The sequence below is a fragment of the Lygodium microphyllum genome, chromosome 27, assembly GCF_053477565.2.
Source record: "Lygodium microphyllum isolate KBCC chromosome 27, Lygodium_microphyllum_v1.1.10, whole genome shotgun sequence".
In the NCBI taxonomy this organism is placed as follows: domain Eukaryota; kingdom Viridiplantae; phylum Streptophyta; class Polypodiopsida; order Schizaeales; family Lygodiaceae; genus Lygodium; species Lygodium microphyllum.
Window position 1 is genome coordinate 84,293,269 of NC_141161.1, and position 22,648 is coordinate 84,315,916.

Below are 22,648 nucleotides of genomic sequence, written 5' to 3' on the forward strand. Positions count from 1 at the left end.
AATAAAGATCACTCTAAAGGTCGTTGTTTTTACATACCATCAAAATAGGCACTTTTGTCAAGACAAAGTGTGTCCATAGAAGAAGAAGGTAAAGTCAACTTCAAAGACTTCAATAAATATTATGGAAGCTCCAAGTATTTCTTTTGAATTTTCAATAGATGTTTGCTTTGTTAATACAAGTAGTTGCAATGGTTATTTTGTAAATAAAATTGTGTTTGGCCATCATGATCTTTTTAATATCAGTGGCTATATTAACAACCAAACAATTACAATTTTGTTTAACAACAATTCTACTTGCAATTTTCTTTCTTTTTGATTTGTAGAAAGACTTTGACTCCACACGATACCCGCTAATTGAAAATATCATGTTTGTTATACAAAGGGCTTTACTATGGATCATTAGGATCAAATTATACCAAGATTGGATCTATTGATGCAACAATACCATGGGTGTCTAGACTTTTAATCAATGAGTTTCAACTGTGCCAATGTCTTCCTTGGCATGCCAGGGTTATTTGATAGATTTTCCTCTTTGTACATTGATTTTATAACTCATTTACTTTTTTCTGAACTTGATGGTCACTATCATGTGATCAATGGCTATTCACCCTCCGAGGTCACTGAATCTAATATACATGTGATATCAACTTTGAAATTTAATAGATCTTTTCATGATCCAAATGTTGCTACCTATGTTTATTTTATTGAAAAAGTTCAATCGACTATGGCGCAATGTCATTCAATTTCTTTTAATAACAACATTCATACTAATTCAATCGTGAGTAAATATTTGGATCCAATTCTACATGAGTAAGTTGATGTTTTTCTATCCGAATTACTTTACAGACTTCTACTATCACGTAGTGAATTAGATCATTGAATCATCGATAACCATCCTATCTCTCAGCAACTGTATCGGTTTAGCCCAAAAAAGGAAGGTGAGATAGCTAGGCAACTCAACAATTATCTGCAGGCTTTATTAAACCTAGTGAGCCTCCGTGGAGTGCATCTGCCTTTGCAAAAAAATAGAATAGCACAGTACGCTTCTATGTAGTTTATAAGGGTCTCAATAAGGTAACCATTAATATCCATTGCCTAGAATGGATGATCTTATACATCAACTCTGTACTACACTCTATTTCACCAAGATCAATCTTAGATCCCCATACCATCAAACATGGATAGCTTCAAAGGATGTTCTGAAAACTATGTTTTCAATGTTGTATAGACACCCACTTTTTTGTTCTACCTTGTGGATTAACTAGCACTCACACAACTTTCCAACAAATAACGAATGCTTTATTTTGTCCATATCTCAAAAAAGTGGATAGTTGTTTTCGTCAAGGACATACTTATTTATAGTAAGTCATTGGAGGAGCACACGAACCACTTACATACCATGTTACGTCTCTTAACACAAAAGCAATGAAATGAAAGGCTACCAAAATGAAATCGAGACTCCACCAAATATCTCAAAGACAATATAATATAAGGTATATTTTCAAAAGTAATCAAGGATTGCTAATATATGATGATTCAATCCAAGAGAAAGACCCAAAAGTTCAAAACTTAATGCGTTAGAAATTGGACTAATTTCAAGCATGGCTGTCATGTGCATAGCCCTACCTACTAAACCATTCAGTAATGGACGTCGCAGAAAAAGGTTTTCAAGAATGATAGTCATATGGATAGTCCTATCTACTACCATAGTTTCCTTTTTAATACTTCTATACATAGCACACACATTCAAGCAAGGGTGCTGAAAAAGTATGATTAGCCCCTTTCATGTGACAGTTATGTGATTGAAGAAATAAGTTAACAAGTTTTACATCCTAACCATTAATAATTAAACAATAAATAGGCCCATGGGAAAAGACTTTCATAAGTCTGAAGTCTTTAAATGCCTCTACTCTTATTCTTTAAATGCCTCTACTCTTATCGCACTTTCACATTAGTTAGTTTGCGCTTTTTTGTTTGGTTGCTTATGCTATTCTATATTGAAGACAGATCAGCACCTAAACTCTTAGGCATCAAAGCCTCCATGGACAAGTAGGAAGCATTTCCAAGCCAACTAGTTCTGAACGCTTGAAAACCTTTTAAAACTTTTAAAAAGTCTTTGCCAGACAGATTTGTATTGACTGAAAGAAGATACCTGTACATCCATGAGAATAAGATCGTATTTGTCACGATCTGTTTGAAGAGCTTTGAGGCACTGTTGTCCATCACACACAACATCTACTTCAGTTCCAAATTTCTTCAGCTGCTGGCAGGCAACTTTCTGGTTAACTAAGTTATCCTCCGCAAGTAGCACTTTCAATCCCTTAAAAAAGCCTTCACTCTCAATATCAATCGGATCACTATGTACTGACTGCTCAGGTTGGTATCCAACCTTTGCAGCCGTCTTATAGGCCTTATGTTCATCCAAACTGACAGGTATAATCTCCTGTCTGTTATCTGAAGATCTGTTAAAGCTATTTCTTGTATCTTCTGCTTCAAACAATACTTCACTGCTTCCACTCTGTCTTCCTTCGCCATTTAATAATCCAGAACATGGCACATAAGCAGCAACTTCCGACTGCATACCACCAGCACCCAGACTTGCAGAACTGTTTCTCCTGTAATTGTGAGATACTTTCTGTGGGCTGACATACCTCTGAAGCAAGACATCTCCAAATCTTTCTGTGAGATTCCTTCTGTCCTCAAGTTTGCACTTACAAGGATCCCCTTTGTCAAATCGAGCAATGAAATAGAAGGTGCTTCCTCTTCCTAGCTGGCTTTCAAGCCAAATGCGGCCACCCATCATACCAACCAATCTGCTCACAGTTAATAATAGAACACGATTAGACCATAAATTGAGTGCAAAGAAAGCATACAGTTGCTCTGCTATGACAGCCAGTTTAAACTCAAACTACTCATCAATTTAGTGGTTCTACAGGTTTTGATAATAAAAAAGATACCACTATAGAGTATGGACTGATGAAATGTTGTTATGAATGACTCTATAACTGCTGAGGTTACTATATCACTAGCTTCATTAGGACCTCACAAATTTGAGTTCAAAACATTTAGTTTATCTGGGATAGTGAAGCTTCCTCAACATTCCAGAACGAGTCAGATTCATGCAGCTATACTCCATACTTGCTCGTTGTCCATTGGTTCATGCAACATAACAAACTTCAGTAAAATAAGTGACTGGAATTAAACTTTTGTGGCCTGAATTTCCTGCTATGTTCAGAATAATGACATTTCTTCACTAATCTGGCATTTTCAAAAGCTGTTACAGATGAAGATGTGTAAAAGATATCCATGGCACAAGTGGCTGGCAGATGAGGTGGAGATCAGAAGAATCTCTTAAGTACAAGTAGGAAGTGACTAATCAAACTTAACAGGTTCACTAAAATGATGCGTTATTAACCTTGCAAACTTTTGGTAAGATCTAGAAGATAGTTTCAAAGCATGTATCTGGCAGCTTCATGCAATGAGATTCAATTTTGACAACAATACATTTCTGTAAAAGCATTGCTAAAGTAGAAGTATGGCATCAAGTCTTAAGTGAGACTAAAAAATACCTTTCCACAATACTCAATCCTAATCCAGTTCCCCCATATAGCCTAGTTGTTGAGCTATCTGCCTGAGAGAAAGCTTTGAAGACCTCCCTTTGCTTTTCTTCACTGATGCCAATTCCAGTGTCACTAACTGAAAATAATAAAGCCAGCCTCTTATCATCATCCACCTTGCTGTCATGAAGACATACACTTTCTGCTTCCTTGGACCAAGATACTCTGTATGCTGAAGAGACTCTTGCTATTTCAGAGAAAGATGCTCTACAGGTTCTTTGCTGATCAGTACTGCATCTTTCAACAATTTCACAGTCACTATTTCCCTCAGCTTGAAGGAAGTCTTGGTTCACCACACCTTGCACCAAACTTTTTAAAGAGCACTTTGAATTGTCCCTGTTGACAGCAGGGAATGTACTCATCCTTTTCTCGTGTACACTTGAGTTCACACTGGCTCTTACACTGGTTTCATTGTAAGGCTCCTCTTCATACAGTTTTGCTGAGAGAAAGACTGATCCTTCTTGAGTAAACTTGATTGCGTTACCAACTGCAGCATATAATAGTTGCACAATCAGGTTTCACATACCAGGAAACAGTGACACTGCTGATGAAGATTGTCTGAAACGTGCACCTACAACATAGGATTATACAGTAATAGAATAAACTCTGCAACACTTGCATCTCTGCAGTACATGAAACGGAATTACAATGTTATAAAGTTTGTACTTTGATGTAACCATGATGTCCAAAAGTTTCAAAGTTAGAAATCGAGTTAAAAGCCAAACGTAATTCAGAACATAGACTAGCATGTCAACCCTTATTAGCCTCAGCTTAGTTCCCCATCTAAAGTGCCTGTTTCCCATCACGTTTGTTGAAAAATCAAGGGCATTTTGATTCGTGATGCTAAACAAAGGCTCATGTACACGTAAACACAGCACTTTTTGAAGTGCTATTTAACCCCAATTCAACAGAACATTTAAGCAAGAGTTGTTGAGCGGGAAACTCATTGTATACAGTACATCATTTAAAACCGGAGTGCCTTACTGAAAAGAGAGATCTTTAATTATGAGAATATCAATGGTTTCTATATCCAGTGCACATCGCATTGGCATCAAATTATTAAGAGCTTTAAGAAGCACATCCCGTGTGCAATTACCTTTGATTCCCCTTCCACTAAGCAGTGAAAATTTGGTAAACATAAAATGTTCATTACGAGAGAGTGTATATGAGAAGCAAAATATTTGGTTAGAAAATCGCACCAAAAAACAAAAAAACAAAAAATATTTTGCCGCATTACAGAAGCATACCAAGATTGAGAATACATTGTTGCAAACGCCCAGCATCACCAACAAGATGAACAGGTACTTCTTTTGACACCTCCCATGACAAATCTAAATGCTTTTGTCTGGCTCGTACCTGCGAGTCGAAGTCCACACACACACATTTTGCATTTACCACTGTTCATTAACACTAATTACAAGGAGAATAGACTTCATTGTAAAGTATATTCAAAAAATTTTGAAACAATGGTAAACGACATCCATAACAAAAGCATTGGCATCCAACTCATCCCTCTCTCTCTCTCTCCCCCTTTGTGTGTGTGTGTGCACGCGCGCACACACTTTACAGCTCTTTATGGCCATGTTGAACTTTTCTCCAACTAGTAGGCCAACGACAGACAGAGCCATCAATTGCATAGAAACTCGGCATATGTGTAGAGGTGTAGGTAGGAAATTAAGCAACCAAGGGCAACTCCTACAAACAGCATCTCAACCATCTGGCTTATTTAACCAATCCTTTAGAGGCTATAAGGGAAACTTCAAGGAAATGCTAAGAGGATTAGGAAATGACCAGATATTGTTCTTCGTGTTTAGGAGTTGATCCCTTTCCTTTTTCGCAAAGATCATCATTTGTATCATCTTCATTAATAAGCTGCCCCAGCTTTCTCTGATAAGCATTGCATTCATCTATGGAGGTTTTGATCAAATCATTTTCACCAGTTGAAGTACCTTCTATTTTTGTGTTAGTAAAACACCCTGATCCATCTGCTCAAAACATTTTCACTAATCGAGATGTCTCCTATCATCATTATACTAACACAACCTGATCTGGCACTTTCTGGGCCATTGTTTTCACTAGGCAACATACTACTATCTTCAAGATTGAAGGCATCTTGATGGAAAACTGGATGTTTGTTGAGGTTGAGTGCTTGATGCTGAGCAGCACAGGCTACAATGACCCCAAAGCCAGATCACCAATTGCCTTGTCTTTACCAAGCCAGCTGATCTGGTTCTCCCGCAGCCATCCTCTATTGCCTTTAATAATAATTTTTCTAAAGACAAAATATATCGCAAAAAATTAATACGATTCTACCTTTGTGTTCACTTCTTCATCATACATGTATGATACGGCTTGTGGATAACAGAACCAACGGTCAAAAAGGATTACAGATGTTTCAATGAACATACCAGCATATATAACAGGTACATTATTTGCCTTGCTATAGGTCATTTTCCATTTGCACACCCAGGGACTCTGAATGAAGGCATGAGAATCCAGGGCCTTTGTGCATTACAAAAGAGTTTTAACGTTTCATGCTCAGAAAGTTATAACATTGTATTAGCCTTTACAGGTGGCCTCCACTGTTAGCATCTTCTCACTATCATTTTTTCTCTTAGCTTGTTATCCTTGGGAGGCAGGATGTTACTTATATGTGCCATTACCAAGGACTATCAGACAACAATGGCCATGGCTCCATTGATTGCTGGAGAGAGATTATTATTTGCACCTAGGAACCTTTTAAAGACAGAGACGTGACTAAATAAGATTTTACCTGGAGCATCTTCATTGTTGAGCCTATTGTTTCAGAAAGATTGAACGGAACATGCTCAAGCTCTAGCCGCCCTGCTTCAATTTTTGCCAGGTCAAGGATTGCATTCACAATATGCAAGAGGCAATCAGCTGACTGTGAAACTGTTTCAAGATGCTCCCTTTGTTCATCTGTAAGGTCAGTGTCCAATGCCAAAGATGCCATTCCAATAATTCCATGAATAGGAGTCCTGCAATTCAACGTAGAGACTAAAGGTTGAGTTTTGAGCTTTCCACAAACCAGATTTATAGCAATCTTTAGAACTGAATATCACTATATACAACAAACTTCAAACTGTAAAACTCTCTAGCTTCCTGATTGTCCAGATTCCGACATAACTGGCTCTTCACAAAATGCATCTGCAACTCCGAATGATGAAGAGGTAATGTTTTATCCTGATTGAGCTCGATAAGGATATAGCATAACTGGCCATCTGATGCAGTTCAAAGCATCTAAACAGCTATTTAACACAGTAAAACCTATCTAAACTGATCAGCACTGAAATGACAATAGTGCATCAACTACTTGCTCACAGCAGAAGTCTGTTCAGCTGGTACAAGTTTTACACATTCAATCCCCCATCAAATTCACTCACAAACAAAGACAAACTAACGAATCAGCTGAGCTCCAGAGCATTCACACAAATCACAGTTGGATATCACTGGTTCCCTACTTCACTTATTGAGCTATATTAGAACCAAAAATGACACTTACTGGCCATTGACCCATCAGAGGTCAAAAAGCAACAATACTAGACAGCTTTCCAATGACAAGCTCTCCTCCAAAGCCAATTATGCTAGGTATTTCTGATTTATCATTGACTGTCCAAGATGAAAGGCAGCCAGATAATCTCCTTTATTGATCCATGGAAATTTCCAATGCTACTGGCAGGGAATCTTTTTAATAAGAAATTACCTTAAAAGAAATGCTTAAAAGTTCCTGACACAATGATTTCCTGGCACTTGAAACTGACTTAAGTGTTGCAAGGCCCAGGTTATGGTTATGTAGTAAGTGATGGTGCTAGCATCCCATTGGAGGTTTCATATCCTCCAAAAAAGAAACAGAAGGCATCTTGCGTCCTCATTCCTCGATGGAGATCTTCAAAATAGAAAATATGACTTCCAAGGTGTTTTAACTTGCCACTGCTAAGGAGTAGTTCCACCTTGAATTTGAAAGTAAACATCAGAATAACTTCCACCTTGAATTTGGAAGTAAACATCTGACTCCCTACTGGCTCATCAGTCATTATCATTGAGCCCTTTCATGTCTCCAAGTCTTACATTGATGGTCAAATTAGAGCCATAATTGCTATTGTTGCTAATGCTTGAGCTTAGGCTGTCAGACAAAGGGACTCTCCTAAGAATTAGCCTTGTAGAGGATTTTTCTAGGACTGTTAAAAGGAACAGCATGCAAAAAGTGCACCAGCAGGTTGGGGGCATCAGAGTCAAACAAACCAAGGTGCCTTTGTGATTGCTCTTCCATCCGTTCCTGCAGACTGTCACAGAAACAGCTTATGGAGCACCATTTTATCTCTCTCCTGCCTGTCCACTTAAGGGATGTGTGTGCAAAAATTCTCAGGCTGCAAAATGAGTTTCGTGGCTGCACATTGAGCCCAGGAGTGGGAATTTCAAACTGATTACAGCATGTACATGTACCCCGTATTTACAGGATCTCTACAGAATTACCAAGTATATCTAAGTAAGCCCTCAAGTATGTCCTGCTTCATGTTTTGTGCACTTGCTTTCTACTATCTTCTGCCTTTGAGTTGTTCCCACCGCATAAAAGGTCCAAAGGGCAAGATTGGAGAAATCTCAAGCAGCATTAAGAGCCAACTGTGCGCTCCAATGCTCATAAGATATCTTTCATGTCACGAAAAAATGAAGTGTAATTTCCACAAATGCATATGGGCAGCCATGATATAAAGACGGGACAATAAACACTGAACAACTGCAAAGGAAAAATGTCAGCCATTTATCAATTGTAAAGAAGTGTTAATCATAATAATAGTTATATCATAAAAGTACAATAGATCAAAGTATTTGCCGCACTGACTGAGTCTATACCCTGTTAAATAATGTCCCATGTGAAGAGAATTCATTACCGTATTTCGTGGCTCATGTTTGCAAGAAATTCAGACTTTGCCCTGCTTGCTTCCTCTGCTGCTGCTTGTGAAACCTGTAGTTCACGGTTTGCTTTCTCAAGCTCTTTTGTGCGATCTTGGACCTACAGAAAACACAGGACGATAACAACAGCCTGTTATACACATTTTGAGATCAAAGAATGTTGAAATCAAAGACCAGGTACTCTTAATAGGACATTCATTTTCTCTGATTCCCTGTGTTTGCTAGGTTATGCCCTGACTCATTACCTAAAATATGAAAAGCTGGCCTAAAGGTAGTAGGCAACGAGTTAATACCTCTAGTCCAAAACCTGAAAGAACACCTTGCAATACATGAGCTACCCATGCAATTTACATGAGATGGCCATTGCTTAACACAAGCTGAAATAATTGATCATCCTAAAGCATTCAGGCATGCACATTCCAAGAAGCAAAAGGTTCAGATGACAATCCAAGGCCCCACTGGTATAAATGTCAGAATTTGACCATGAGACATGTCACATTCCTGGCATTCATATTGTGATTCACCTTCCCAAATAATATCCATATGGACCTAGAAATATGGATTCTCTTGTGCTTGAGTGTGTTATGGGTACACAAATTATTGAAGAAAAACAAATAATACGAAAATGTTTACTAAGCAGAGATTCTTTAGTCTACATCTACATATGATAGGGGATCAACACAAGCTGAGTGCCAGTATCCGAAAGAACTAGAACCCATTGTACAACTATTTAGTACATTAGAAATGAAGCAAATAAGATGACAAGAAAAGTTGCATATTATCTAGCATTCGGGAGACGAAAATATATTCATAAGGCTTACTCATCTATGAGTGAACAGAGGCACTCAATTTGTAGGCATGGTTTAGGACTCATCGATGAGGACTGCCATCTTCAAGAACAACTTGAGAAAATGTACCACAGTAACATCATATAAGAATCGTGCAGCAGTAAGGAAAGGACACAAACTTACCTTTTTTTGAAACACCATAACTATCTTTTACTAGCATTTGAAGGCCAATCCAAGGCTCCTAAAATCTCGAATCTCCCAATATAGATACCATATGAAAGCTCTTTTTGAATGAGACCTTTATGCAAAGATATGTGCATTCTTCTACAAATCTCATTACATAACTTTTCATTATGGTTATTGTAACTCACCATCTCAAACATGGATTGCAACCTGTTCCAATAGCAATAAGGCTATACCAAACCATGTCCTTCCCATTAGGATAGCTTGCATAAACATAAGACTTGTTTCCATATGAAAACATAGACATATTTCCCATGAATTGATCTTGTTCCCCGTCCTGAAACCTAGTCCTATTTCCACAAGCATCCATGACACCCCATCAAAAATGGTATCAAAATCATGTTGTCTACCTCAGTAAAATAGCATAAACTTCCACTCAAAGAGCTCGTATATGCTTCTGCAGACACTATGCTCCTTGAGATGCTTTATCCACCACACAATCTCAGGCCTGCTTCAAAAGCCTTACACCCATCCCCATCCCATGGATGCCAAGACTAGTTGGTACCTCATGAGCATAATAAGCATTTAGTGTAAACAAGCATGCAACATAGGCACCCAGGTATACACTCAATGTTTCAAATATACATTAATCCTACACTTTTTCAGGTATGTTCCTTCTAATGGCTGACTGACTCTCCCCCTGAGTATTCCACATGTGGACATCCTGGAGGAGTCATGATCCACAACCGAAAATAACCATGAATATAATAAGGTATCTAAAATATCAAAACTACATATGGCTGAATTTATAACTACTTGCACTTTCACTAGATGCAACCACACAGTCATCTCCTTCAATTAAATGGTGACATGTCTCTAGAGACAACCACAATCGCATAACCTTCAGAAAGTTGATGATGTCCTTCAGTTTGACTTTGCACTGCTAAAAGTTCAAAATTCATTGACAATCCACTTTCTTTGTAATCTTTCAGCTAATAAGAAAGATGTTTCAATAAATTCCCAAATGGATGCTCTAGTATTTTGCGCATCTCACCAATAGTCTCCAAATTTCTTGTAATGAAAGAAGATGAGGGGAGAGAGAAGGAGAGCTGAGGAGCGAGAAAGAGAATAAGAAGAAGAAGGAAGAAGACTAGAAGAGGAGAGAGAATGAGAGAAAAGAGGAGAGAAAGGAGAAGGAAGCCATGGAAGCTGGAGGTGAAGGTGAAGAGTGTGATCTTGATAATAACCGGTTGCCCTAATCTGGGGCTCTTACACCTTAAATACCCCGGTCAGTGTGACGGGGTGTCTAAACCCTAGTCGGTGTGTATCCCGCTTGTTACAATCCATCCCCACTTGAAAGGTTTTTTGCCCTCAAAAACAAGGAGATACAGAGGGGAGTGATGGGTGGGCTAAGGGAGGGTTGCAGAGTACTACTCAGAGCCCTTTGACAATGAAGAATAGGTGTGGAGAGACTAGGGACAGCATGCAGTGCTGAACCGGTCAGCTGAAGTAAACTGGTCATAACTTTTGATAGGTGGCTCCAAATGGGGCGTACTATATGTCGAAACGGAGCTTATGACGAGTACTTTTAGCTTATGTAGAATGCACATCCATGTGATTTGAGTAAGTACAAAACTGTTCTAAAACAGTGTGCAGTCTGCGGGCGGGAAGTGGGCAATTTTGGGCATGACCGGCTAGTCTTCCAGCCGTTGGGGTTCACAGAGGTAGGGAAATTCATCGAGGATGGTTGCTGGGCACCAAGAGGCTTCTTCCAAGGGTAGGCCTTGCCATTTGATGAGGTATTCTTTGATGGATCGGGATCGTAAGTGCTTATCTCGCTGCCCAATGATTGCTTCAGGAACATATTGAGTGATGCTTTCTTTATTGATGGAGGGAAGTTCTTCCACATAGTCCACTGAGGAGCCTACAAAGGGTTTCAACTGACTGACATGAAACACATTGTGGATTTTGGTGGTAGGGGGAAGTTCTAAGCGGTAGGCTAAGTCGCCAACTCTCTTCAGGATGCGGTATGGGCCATAGAAGTGGTGGGCTAGCTTGTTACTGCTGCCCTCTTTGAGGATGGAGTAGCGGGACTTAGGCACTTTCAAAAGGACCAATTCCCCTTCTTGGAATTCCAAATGCCTACGTCTTTCATCAGCATAGAGTTTCATGTGTGTTTGGGCCTTCTGAAGATTCATTTTGCATTGCTGAAGTAAAGCTTGCATGCGATCCAATTCAGCTTGACTCTGAGGATTGATCTTATCAGTAAATAAGACTGTAGGAAGGGAAACCTTATACCCATATAAGGCCTCAAAAGGGGAAACTCCAATGCTAGAGTGTGTGGAGTTATTATATGCAAACTCAACCAAGTGAAGCTACATATCCCAACTGTGCTGTACATCATGGCAAAAATGCCTTAAGTATGTCTCAAGCCATTTGTTCACTCTCTCAGTTTGGCCATCAGTCTGAGGGTGGTATGCAATGGATGGAGCAAGCTTGGTCCCCATGGAGGTGAAAACTGTCTGCCAAAAGTTGCTCATAAACTTTGCATCCCGATCATGTACTATGACTTATGGTAAGCCATGCAACCTGAAGACATTTTCCATAAACTGAGTGGCCACCTGAGAGGCAGTATATTGGACCTTAGTGGGGATAAAGTGGGCAGCTTTGGTGAGGCAATCAACTACCACATAGATATTGTTCCACCCTTTCTTAGTCACGGGAAGGCCGGTGATAAAGTCCATTGTAATGTGAATCCATTTTCCTTCAGGAATAGGGAGAGGCTGCAAGAGGCCAGCGGGCCTGAGTATACTATCCTTGTTCTGTTGGCATGAAACACATTTGGTCACAAAGTCCTTGACGTCCCTCGATAAGCCTTTCCAATGAAAGCTCTTGGCAATCCTGTCATATGTTTTGAAAACACCCAAGTGACCGGCAGTGGGGCAAGAATGCATTTCTTCCATGATCTTTTGCGTGAAGGGGGAAGTGTGTGGGATGACAATCTTGCCATGGGACCAAATAAGGCCATGCTTGAGCTGATATTGGGAGTTTTCAGCTATAACCCCATGCTGTAATTTCTGAAATATGTGGCTAAAATGATCATCTAACAAGGAAGCCTCCTGGAGCTCTTCAACCCAATCACTGTGCAATTCTGAGATAGATGACACTTTCCATGCCCACATTCGAGAGAGAGAATCAACCATTATATTATCCTTGCCCCGCGTGTGTGAAATGTCAAAGTCATAGTTCTGTAAGGTTGCCACCCATCGCCTTTGCTTAGGAGTCTAGACTGAGTCAAGAAGTATTGGAGGACTCGGTAATCGCTTTTCACTTGGAAGCGGCTGCCATACAAATAGTGGTGCCATTTCTTGATGGCATGGAGAATGGCCAACATCTCTTGGTCGTATACATTCATTTGCATCTCCTTCTCATCAAGCTTGCGGCTTTCAAATACAATCATACCATACTCTTGCAACAATACTGCACCAATACCCTGGCTACTGGCATCACAATGAATGGTAAAGAGCTTAGAGAAGTCAGGGCAAACAAGGATGGGGGCTGAAGTAAGCGTGTCCTTTAATTGTTTGAAGCTATGATCCACAGTGGCATCCCAAAAGAATGACTCTTTTTTCAAGCGATCAGTCAAAGGTGCTGCAATGGTGGCATAGTGCTTAATGAAGCGTCTGTAGAATGAGGAGAGACCAAGGAAGCCACGCAAGGAGGTGGTGGTGGAAGGAGTGGGCCAATCCTTAACACGTTGCACCTTTTTGGGGTCAACCTGTGTACCATTTTTGCTCACAATGTATTCCAAGTACTCCACAGATGTTTGCATGAATATACATTTGCTCTCCTTAGTAAAGAGTCGATGCTCTCTCAATATGTCAAACACCCTCCGAACGTGTGTCAAGTGCTCCATAGATGACTTGCTGTAAATGAGGACGTCATCAAAGAAAACAAGCACGAACTTGAACAAAAAGGGCTGTAGGATTTTGTTCATGAGGCTTTGAAAGGTGGCAGGGGCGTTAGTCAACCCAAAAGGCATCACAAGAAAATGGTAAAGTCCACGATCAGTCCTGAAGGCCGTTTTGACCTCATCTCCTGCCCACATACGAATCTGATGGTAGCCAGAGCGCAAGTCAATCTTAGTGAAAAAGCATGCCCCTTTTAACTCATCCAGCAAATCATCAATCCGTGGGATGGGGTAGCGGTTCTTCACTGTAATTTTGTTCAAATCTCTGTAGTCAATACACATGCAAAAGGAGCCATCTTTCTTTTTGACTAAGAGGACAGGGGATACATAGGGGGAAGAACTCGATTCGATGAAACCCATCTCCAGTAACTCCTTGATTTGCTTTGCAACCTCTTCATGCTCACACTTGGAGAGTCTATAGGGAGGTTTATTCACTGGCTTGGAATGGGGCTCTAGGTCAAGTGGGTGGTCCACTTGTCTCTTGGGAGGGAGGGATGTAGGCATCCGAAATAAGTCATTGTATTCCTCAAGTAAGGCCTCCAAGGCAGAGTCATATGATACTGTGGAGGGCTGATCAAAATTGTCCTTATTTAATTGCAAAACAAAGATATGTGAGCATTTCTTAAACTCCCGTTTGAGTTGCTTTTCTGTAATGAGCTGAAAATCAGCATGATCTCAAACTCCCTCTAGGTGGATAAGCTATCCATGCATCATAAACTCCATGTAAAGCTGAGAGAAGTCCATAGCAATTTTCCCTAATTGTTTCAGCTAATCACAGCCCAAGACAACAGCAATGGGGCCCATATCGAGGGCAATTAGATCAACCGGTGCCACATAATTTTCAGCCAAGCATAAGGGAACTGCAAGACGTACATGTGTGCTAATTTCTTCTTCTCCGTTTGCTACTTGGACCTTTAGGGGGTGGTGTAATGCCATAGGAATACATTTCAACTGGTCAATGGTTGATTTATTGACAAAACTGTGAGTGCTTCCACTATCCACAAGGATAAAAACATGCTTCCCATTGATACTGCCTTGAATGCGAAGGGTACTGGGGCTACGCGAACCCATCCAAGCATCCAAGGAGATCGAGCAAAGGGAAGTGGGAGGTGGATGGGATGTTAAATCAAGTATCTGTGAGGGCGCACCGCCCGGGTCAAAGGGAAACCCATCCTCCAGGTCATAGAACTGCTCATGATCAACATCCTCCGTGGGCTCAGTCTGGTCAATGGCCAGGTCATCCTCCTCGTTGTGCCAATCTTTCATGACATACATGCTATGAACTTTGACCTTAGACGTCTTGTACGGGCATTTGGAGACATGATCAGCAGTGTACTTATCTCCACATTTAAAGCATAGGCCCTTTTCTTTCCGTTCCTTGACAACATCTGGGGAGATGAACCGTTGATTACTGGATCCATGGGACGGTGATGCAGTGGACTGTTTATTTTCAGCATACCGATTTTTAGCAATAGAGCCCGAAGCTGTTCCAAAAGTGCCCATTTTCCTTTCAGCATGGAAGGCGGGGTAAGTGGGTACTTTGGGGCTGTTATTAGGCATAGAAGAGCCTCGAAAACCACCTCCGTATGGGGTTGATCATGAAGGGATGCGGGGACGTCCAACACCTTGCTGAAAATGCTCATTCTTACGGTACTTTCTTGCATATCTCTCAACTAGTTCGATTGCATCAAAGAGTGTAGTGTGTTTTTGGGCTATGAAATCAGCTAATAGACTCGGTTTCAACCCATAGATGTACTTGTGCAATTTAGCGTCGTCACTGATGCTTTCCACATACATGGTCAAGTTCATGAATTGATTGGTGTAGTCACGTACAGTGAGGTTACGTTAGTCAAGAGTGTACCATCTTCTTGCCAACCGTTCTTTTTCCACAGGGGACACAAAACCTTGGACCATATGCATTTTGAAATCTTCCCAATCAATGAACTGTTGATTCTCCCAATTGATATAGCGCCACCAAGTGTGGGCAAAACCTTCCAAGTGGAGAGAAGCAAAAAGTATTTCCTGCTCATCAGTGCGGGGGTAGATGTTGAAGTAAGACTCCAACTTGGACGTCCATTCTTCCAGGTCAGATGGTGAGGGGGATCACCCATTGTACTTTGTGAGAATGACCTTGTCATGCAAATCATAGGGGCCATGCTGCCCATGAAATCCTTGTTGTCCATGCATCCCGTGGCGGCCATACATGCCCTGCTGTCCATACATCCCTTGTGGTGCATTTAACCCATGTTGTCCATTATAGCCATGCTGTCCATGATTGCCAGGCTGGCCATTTGTACCATATTGTCCTTGATGGGGCTGATTCATATGTGGTGCATGGGGGCTCCTAGGTAGAGCGGGTGAAATTCGACCCAAGGTGGGGGAAGGCCTCAAGGGAATGTTGCCGGCATGGTGGACAGGGGAATTCAATAGGGACTCATCTTGCGTATGAGAGGGTTCCCCGATCTCATAAGTAGAAGGGGAAATTCCCTTAGCACCAAGTATACCCTGTGGTCCATGCGACAGTTCCTGATGTGGAGGGCGTCTAGACTCATGTCTAGAGTCATTGGTCTTCTCTTGGGATGAAGCGGTCACTAACTGAGCAACAAGAGCAGTGAGCTGTTCCAAGGTCTGTTGGGTCTTTGATCAAACTTTAGACATCATCTGGCGGTGGTTGGTGACCATATCATTGTGGCATTCCATATGACGAAGCTCATGTTGACAAAGGGTGTGATTAAGAAGGGCATAAGGGTCTGTTTCAGGCATTTCCTCCTGTATGTCACCATGGTAATCTTGCGCTGAGCTCGGTTCCTCGTTCATGGAGGTCTGGGAGTCTCTAATCTCCCTCTGGAGTTCCTCTTGGGCCTTGCTTTTGCCTTTCTGGCCAGCCATCTCGATCCAGTCCACAGGACCTGCTGTCAATAAAAAGGGCGTAACTCTTAGTAGGAAACTCCGATTGCTGAGGTTTTGGGCGGGCTCAAGTCGGAGGGGACGACGGCCTCTTCGAGATGAGCTATTAACCTTTATGACAGAAAATGATCAGAATTTTCTACAAGGGTTTTATAGTGTCTGTCCTAGAGCGGTCTGCAACCTGTCCACAGTGACCCTAGTGCACAAAAATGGGCATAACTTTCACACTGTAACTCCGATTGGGGAGATTTTTTATGCAAACCGGAGGGAACGAAGCCCTCTTCAAGATGAGCTATAGGATTTACTCCTAGATTCAGGACAGAATTTTCTGCAATTGGATCTTTGTGACAGTCCTGCAAGACTATGACCAAAAACAGTGTCTATCCCTTAGTGCCAATGTCTGACATAGATAGAGCATAGATCAAGGGGCCTGATTTGACACCTCAATAGCATCTAGAGCATACTGAACATAATCCCGAGCATCATTGCATACCCATCAACTCTGCCATTCATGCATAAGTACATTCATTGCCATACATCTCCATTGACTGCATATACCTCAAGTAGCATACATGGGTGCCATTACCATTGCGGGGTATTCAAGAGGGATCATTGGGATAGGGAAGTGGGGCTTATGGAAGTACTTGCACCTGCAAACAAGTATTGGGCTCCGGATCACCGGGAGGTGGGCAAAGTTTCCCCCAGGCCGAGTTGTGCACCCCTTCAAGGTCTTAAGTAGTAAGGGAGGGTCACCTCTCTTTTGTCTTACCACCTCGCCTGACATCGGCCTTTTTCCTCAGCCGGAGTATACATGGCAGACATTTTTAATTAGCAATCAGCATGAGATGCATTGGAAAGAAAACATTGGGCCTTTTCATGAGATGCAAGGAATGATGAGGGTTGGGGTAGAGATTACCTTGGCAGTCCAGTGACTCACTGGCTGCTACTTACCCAATTTACAATGGCTAATATTCTTCCAAGATTATAAGACAAAGTAGGGATTAATGTCAGCCATTACAATAAAATTCGGGAAGAGGTATGATGCTTGTATGCAATCTTGAATCTCTCCAACAATGGACTAAGCTCAGCAAGTGGCTAAATTGAGAGATTAAGATCAAAGTGGCATACCTCTTTAATGCTTGTGACGACCGTTGAAGCCCGAATCACCATGATGCCGCTTGCTCCATTGATCAAGTCCGGTTGTTGGTTGGACATCCATGGAGGAGTGCTTCAGCATTTGAGTGCTCTTGCTGATGAAGAAGGCTCCCAAGCTTATCCCCGAGCTTGAGCTTCAAGAACGGGAAGCTTCAAGTGAAGCTTTCATGGCTGCCCGCAAAGCTCCCATGCATGCTGAGCTCAATAGCTTCATCCGGACAAGAGAAATCCTTCACGAGCTGAAGGGGTTGTGGGGTTGAGCTCTCCAGGTCAGAGGAAGCTTCAGTTAGGAGAATCCATGGCTGCCCCAAACTGTTTCAAACAGTCCCAACTGCTGTCCACCATGGGAGTTGATTCCCGGGAGCAAAGATGCCAAAGGGGGAAGGCCAAGGTGCTGGAGCAGTGCCCTGGAGTGGCAGGGAGGGGAGGGCAGCAAGAGGGGAAGTGGCAGGAGGGCTGGGAGGGAGCATGACAGCCAGCACAAAATGCGCCAAAAATTGCGGGGCTGTCCTGTAGGCCTCCTAGACAGCAAACCCCCCAGTCCACCTCTTGTTCAGGAGCTTGGGAGGTCAGGGAAGAAGTCTCGGGGCTGGTTGATTTCAAGTTAGATTTCTTGGGGTTTCTTTGGGCTGGCAGCTTGCAGGAGAAGAGAGAGAAAGAGGGCTGAGGCAAAAAGTAACTGAGGTTTTGCCCTCTTCCAACTCCTGGGACTCTAAACTTGGCCTGGAACCCTTAAAATTTGCATGAAAGAAGTGACGACCTGCTATTTTAACCGTTTTACCTCCAGATATGTCTAAGTCTCCAGCCATAGCTCCTGCTTGCTCCAAAAAGCTGAAGTTAACTGCAGTCCTTGCTGTACCTGTACCTGTGAGCTGAGTAACTAGGGTTTTTGGGATTTGAAAAGGGAGAAAGGGGAAAGAGGAAAAAACCAAAGCCTGAAGCTCTAATACCACTTGTAATGAAAGAAGCTGAGGGGAGAGAGAAAGAGAGCTGAGGAGAGAGAAAGAGAACAAGAAAAAAGAAGATTAAAAGAGGAGAGAGAAAAGGAGAAAAGAGAAGAGAAAGGAGAAGGAAGCCATGGAAGCTGGAGGTGAAGGTGAAGAGTGTGATCTTGATAATAATTGGTTGCCCTAATATGGGACTCTTACACCTTAAATACCCCGGTCAGTGTGACGGGGTGTCTAAACCCTAGTCGGTGTGTATCCCGCTTGTTACATTTCTATACATCCATATATGCACTCTAGTCTACATGTCTCCCTAGATTCCTACCAGCATTCCTCCCTACCTCAAAGACCTACCTCAAAGATTACTCTCCAATGTCAATGTAGCCTTACAAGCTCATGACTTCCTAAGGACACCCTCCAACCATGGCCTAAAAAACCAAACCTCCACCAAACTAACATGGACATTATGGCTATGCGATCACTTGTGGAAAAGGATTTTGTGACCCTAGATAAACAAAAGCCTCATTTGTACTTGGAATTCAAGGTTTTCCTCTTCTTGTGTTCAGCCAAAGCCTTAAAGATAGCAAGAAATCTTTCATCTTTGAACATGTCTATAAGCACATCCAAAACTCCACAAACAAGAACCTCAAATGCAGCAGCATCCTCTCCAATAGTGATTGTTTCAAGTTGTATCACATATTTTGGTTATCGTTGAGAAGCAAGTGGTTGCTCCTTACTTTTATATGTAGAAGACCCCTGAGGTAAATATTGTCTAGCGCGTTGAATCTATCTAGTCTGCACCCAAACAACTGAAACCCACCTCCTTGATAAAGTTGATAGTATCCCAATAATGAAACCAATGGAATCAACCTTCAAAACCAAATGGCAATAGAACTTTAACTATACACAAATTCAGCACTTAAATAGGGCAAAAACCAAAGACAAATGGAGCTAGAAAGCTCCTGCACTGAGTCACAATTTCACCCAAACACCAATACCCATTGGCCTAAATCCTTGCATCCCTTGCAATATTTCTTTGAATTTATTCCATGCACATCTATTACAAAAGATGGAATTTTTCAAATCCAGCAACACATAATCACTACTTGCTAGGTAACCCCAATCTTTGCACTGCAGCCTTGAAACACAATCCCAAACATACAAGACAGCACTCTAGTATAACTAGTGTGCCTTCCAAATCTAATGCCGCACAGCTTCCAACGACAAACATGTAGACAATTTTCTTCAAGAGTATGAAAAATGGTCCTCTCAATGGCCAAGACTGCCTTGCCTTAGCCATGAACAGCCCAATTTGCCTACAATAGCCACGATCAGCCAAAACTGCTGTCAAACTGGCCACATCCACAGCCTATACAACCTCGACCCCTACCAAGCCAGCCTCATCTTCTCAAAAGGCAATGACACACACAGCAACCGAATTGAATTGCCGCCATATATCCAAGGCAACCACTACTCCTAGAGCAACCACAACTGATGCAACCAACTATGACCGATTCCAACAACAGCTCACACCTTGTTTTAATAATCTCAGCCTACTAACAATAAAATCACACTCAAACGCTACCAAGCAAGACTCGTCTTCTCACAAGGCAGCCATATACGCAGCTAGAATAGCCACTATATGTCCAAGACAGCCCTACTCCTAGAGCAGCCACAATTGATCCAACCAACTATGACTGATTCCACCAACAGCCGACACCCTACTCCTAGAGCAGCTACGACTTATGCAACCAACTATGACCAATTCCAACAACAGCCCACACCTTATATTTATGATCTCAGCCTACTGGCGAAAAGCTCGTGACTTTTGATACACAAAGAGCTAACAACAAAACTTAAACTAGTTAAAAACCTAACAACAAAAATTAAAACAGCAAACAATCTTTCTAATATTCAAAAGTGAAAATAAAAAGGTTACTTTTCTAATCAAATAGGCCCAATCTACATATTGCCATGTCAACAACACACATTATCACATGGAATAGGAAATGGGGACGGGAAACAAGGGTGGGGAATGGGAACAAGGAAGACTATGAAAAGCCATTTCATGTGCCACATCATCATTTGCAGAGCATGCTCATATTTAAAATCAAATGAATCATCTTGGAATCCTCTTTCCATTTCTACAACTTTCATGTATAAATTACATCTGCACTACAAGCTCTCATTTCTCATCCAGCCTGATTCTTAATAATTCACTGCTACATCATTACAATAATGTGCACCTTCCATCTCATTACTCTCTACTATTACAAATTCGTATAATATCTAATGCAATCAATGTAGGGTTTATCCACAAAGGTAGTGCGCATTTAAATGACTTGCGAAATTACTTCATCAAAGCAAAAGAGAAGGAAATCAGCTTGCTGCACAGTTTATGCAGAAATTAGGGTTTCAAAATCCTAATTTTCAAAATTGCAACAAATCAGCCCATTGTGATTGTATATGGTTCAAGCACTTGGTGCCCATGTTTCAATAAAATCCTATAAGGAGGGGCTGGTTCCCCTCTCAATAAGGTGTCATCTCTCTTTTTTCTCTCTCTCCCCCTCTGTCTTCTAATTTTCCTGGTGATAATTGATTAAGTTAGTTAAGTTCAAAGTATTGTCATTCTCATGTTCTTCCCCACGCTTACATAACGCACTATGGACCATCACTGCTTTCAAGATGGCTTTTAATGCTATTCCTTTATCAACAGTGAGATAGTCCGCTCCGCTCCATAATCATGGTGGTAGAATCTCCTGCCCATTCAGGTGAGTGCACCATCTCCACTGTTGAGGCAGCAGGTTTCTCATTCTTTGTGCACCAAACCTGGGTGCCAGTAGAAGTCTAGTATATCAATACCTTTTTACAGCATTACTTCCACCAGCATTGATTTTATTTTACTGGTTCTCTGCTTACTGGCCCACGGCGTTAACTGCATAATTCTCTGACTTATAATACAACGGGTTCTTGTCTTCCAATCCAGTGGGATCTTTCGTATTGAGTGGTAGAAATCTAGTATATAAAAACGTTTTTACAGCATTACTTCCTCCAGCATTGATATTATTTCACTGGTTCTCAGATTACTGGCCCACAGTGTTAACTGCATGATTATCTGACTTATAATACACCAGGTTCTTTTCTTCCAACCCAATGGAATCTTTCATATTGAGTGGAGTGTTTTCTGGCCTGACAAACAACTGAAATACTGAACTGATACATAAAGATGTACATAAATTGGTAGATCAATCTTCCTGCATTCAGCAATAAGTTTTGCTTCGAGTCAAAACATTCTGAACAAGTTAGTAGCCTAATGCATCCAGTGACAAGTTTTGCTTCTTGTGCCAGTAAAAAGTTTGATCCATACTCCTTTGTACAGGAAGCTCATAAATCACCTAGTTGATTACAAGGACATCATACATGGATACTGCTGATCCATGGGTCCAGTAACTAAATTTAAGCCATTTAAGCTACAAAAGACAGATGCTGCTATCTACACCAAATGTCAGCAAGAGGAAAAAATTGCTCTTTAAAAAACATCACTAAATCAAGATAGTTGTTCCACTAGAGCAATACAATGAAAGGGTCTTTTATACAAATGTCTACAGAAACAGATGGCAGACAAATTTGCAGCTAGAGCTCGCTTCTTTGAGCACCATACCTGAGACTCCAGGGTTGAATTCATACTATTCAACTCCCCCTCCATAAGCTTGCGATCGTGCACTATTGCTGCCAAAGTGATTGCTACTGTTGCTAAAACACAAACAAACATCTCCACCTGTAACAGGCCAAAAGTCCCATTATGTATAGATGGATAGATAATCCATCCACATAAAATCAACAAGTCAACAGCTGCCCTCTACTGGAAAAAAATTTGAAACTGAACTTTTCATTGTTCTGGTCTTTGCGATCAGATGTGTTGTAATATCAGAGATGAGGTATCTTCCTGCTTAACATCCCAGAATAATGACTAGCTAACTGGTCAGAAAACTAATTTAAAATAAGCAAATAAAATGTGCAGAAATGCAAGTCCCTTCCTACTGATCAAAGTTATTATTAGACATTGCTTCAGAGTCAGGTGGTTACGGAGTCAGAAATAGGCCAGTATATAACAATCTGACACATAAGACACTATGCTAGTTAGAACAAGTA

General features: G+C 41.3%; 1 protein-coding gene across 3 annotated transcripts in view; it reads right to left on the reverse strand.

Annotated features, from left to right (window-relative positions):
- LOC148012546 (putative histidine kinase 4) overlaps window positions 1-22,648 on the reverse strand; it is a 62,679-nt gene that overhangs the window by 34,300 nt on the left and 5,731 nt on the right. For all 3 annotated transcript variants that reach the window (XM_087668842.1, XM_087668844.1, XM_087668843.1), the window contains exons 4-9: window positions 22,158-22,274; window positions 8,528-8,649; window positions 6,391-6,616; window positions 4,865-4,973; window positions 3,570-4,104; window positions 2,153-2,813 (exon numbers count right to left, since the gene is read on the reverse strand). In XM_087668842.1, the coding sequence (XP_087524968.1) occupies window positions 2,153-2,813; window positions 3,570-4,104; window positions 4,865-4,973; window positions 6,391-6,616; window positions 8,528-8,649; window positions 22,158-22,274 (1,770 nt within the window). The remainder of the gene's footprint in view (window positions 1-2,152; window positions 2,814-3,569; window positions 4,105-4,864; window positions 4,974-6,390; window positions 6,617-8,527; window positions 8,650-22,157; window positions 22,275-22,648) is intronic.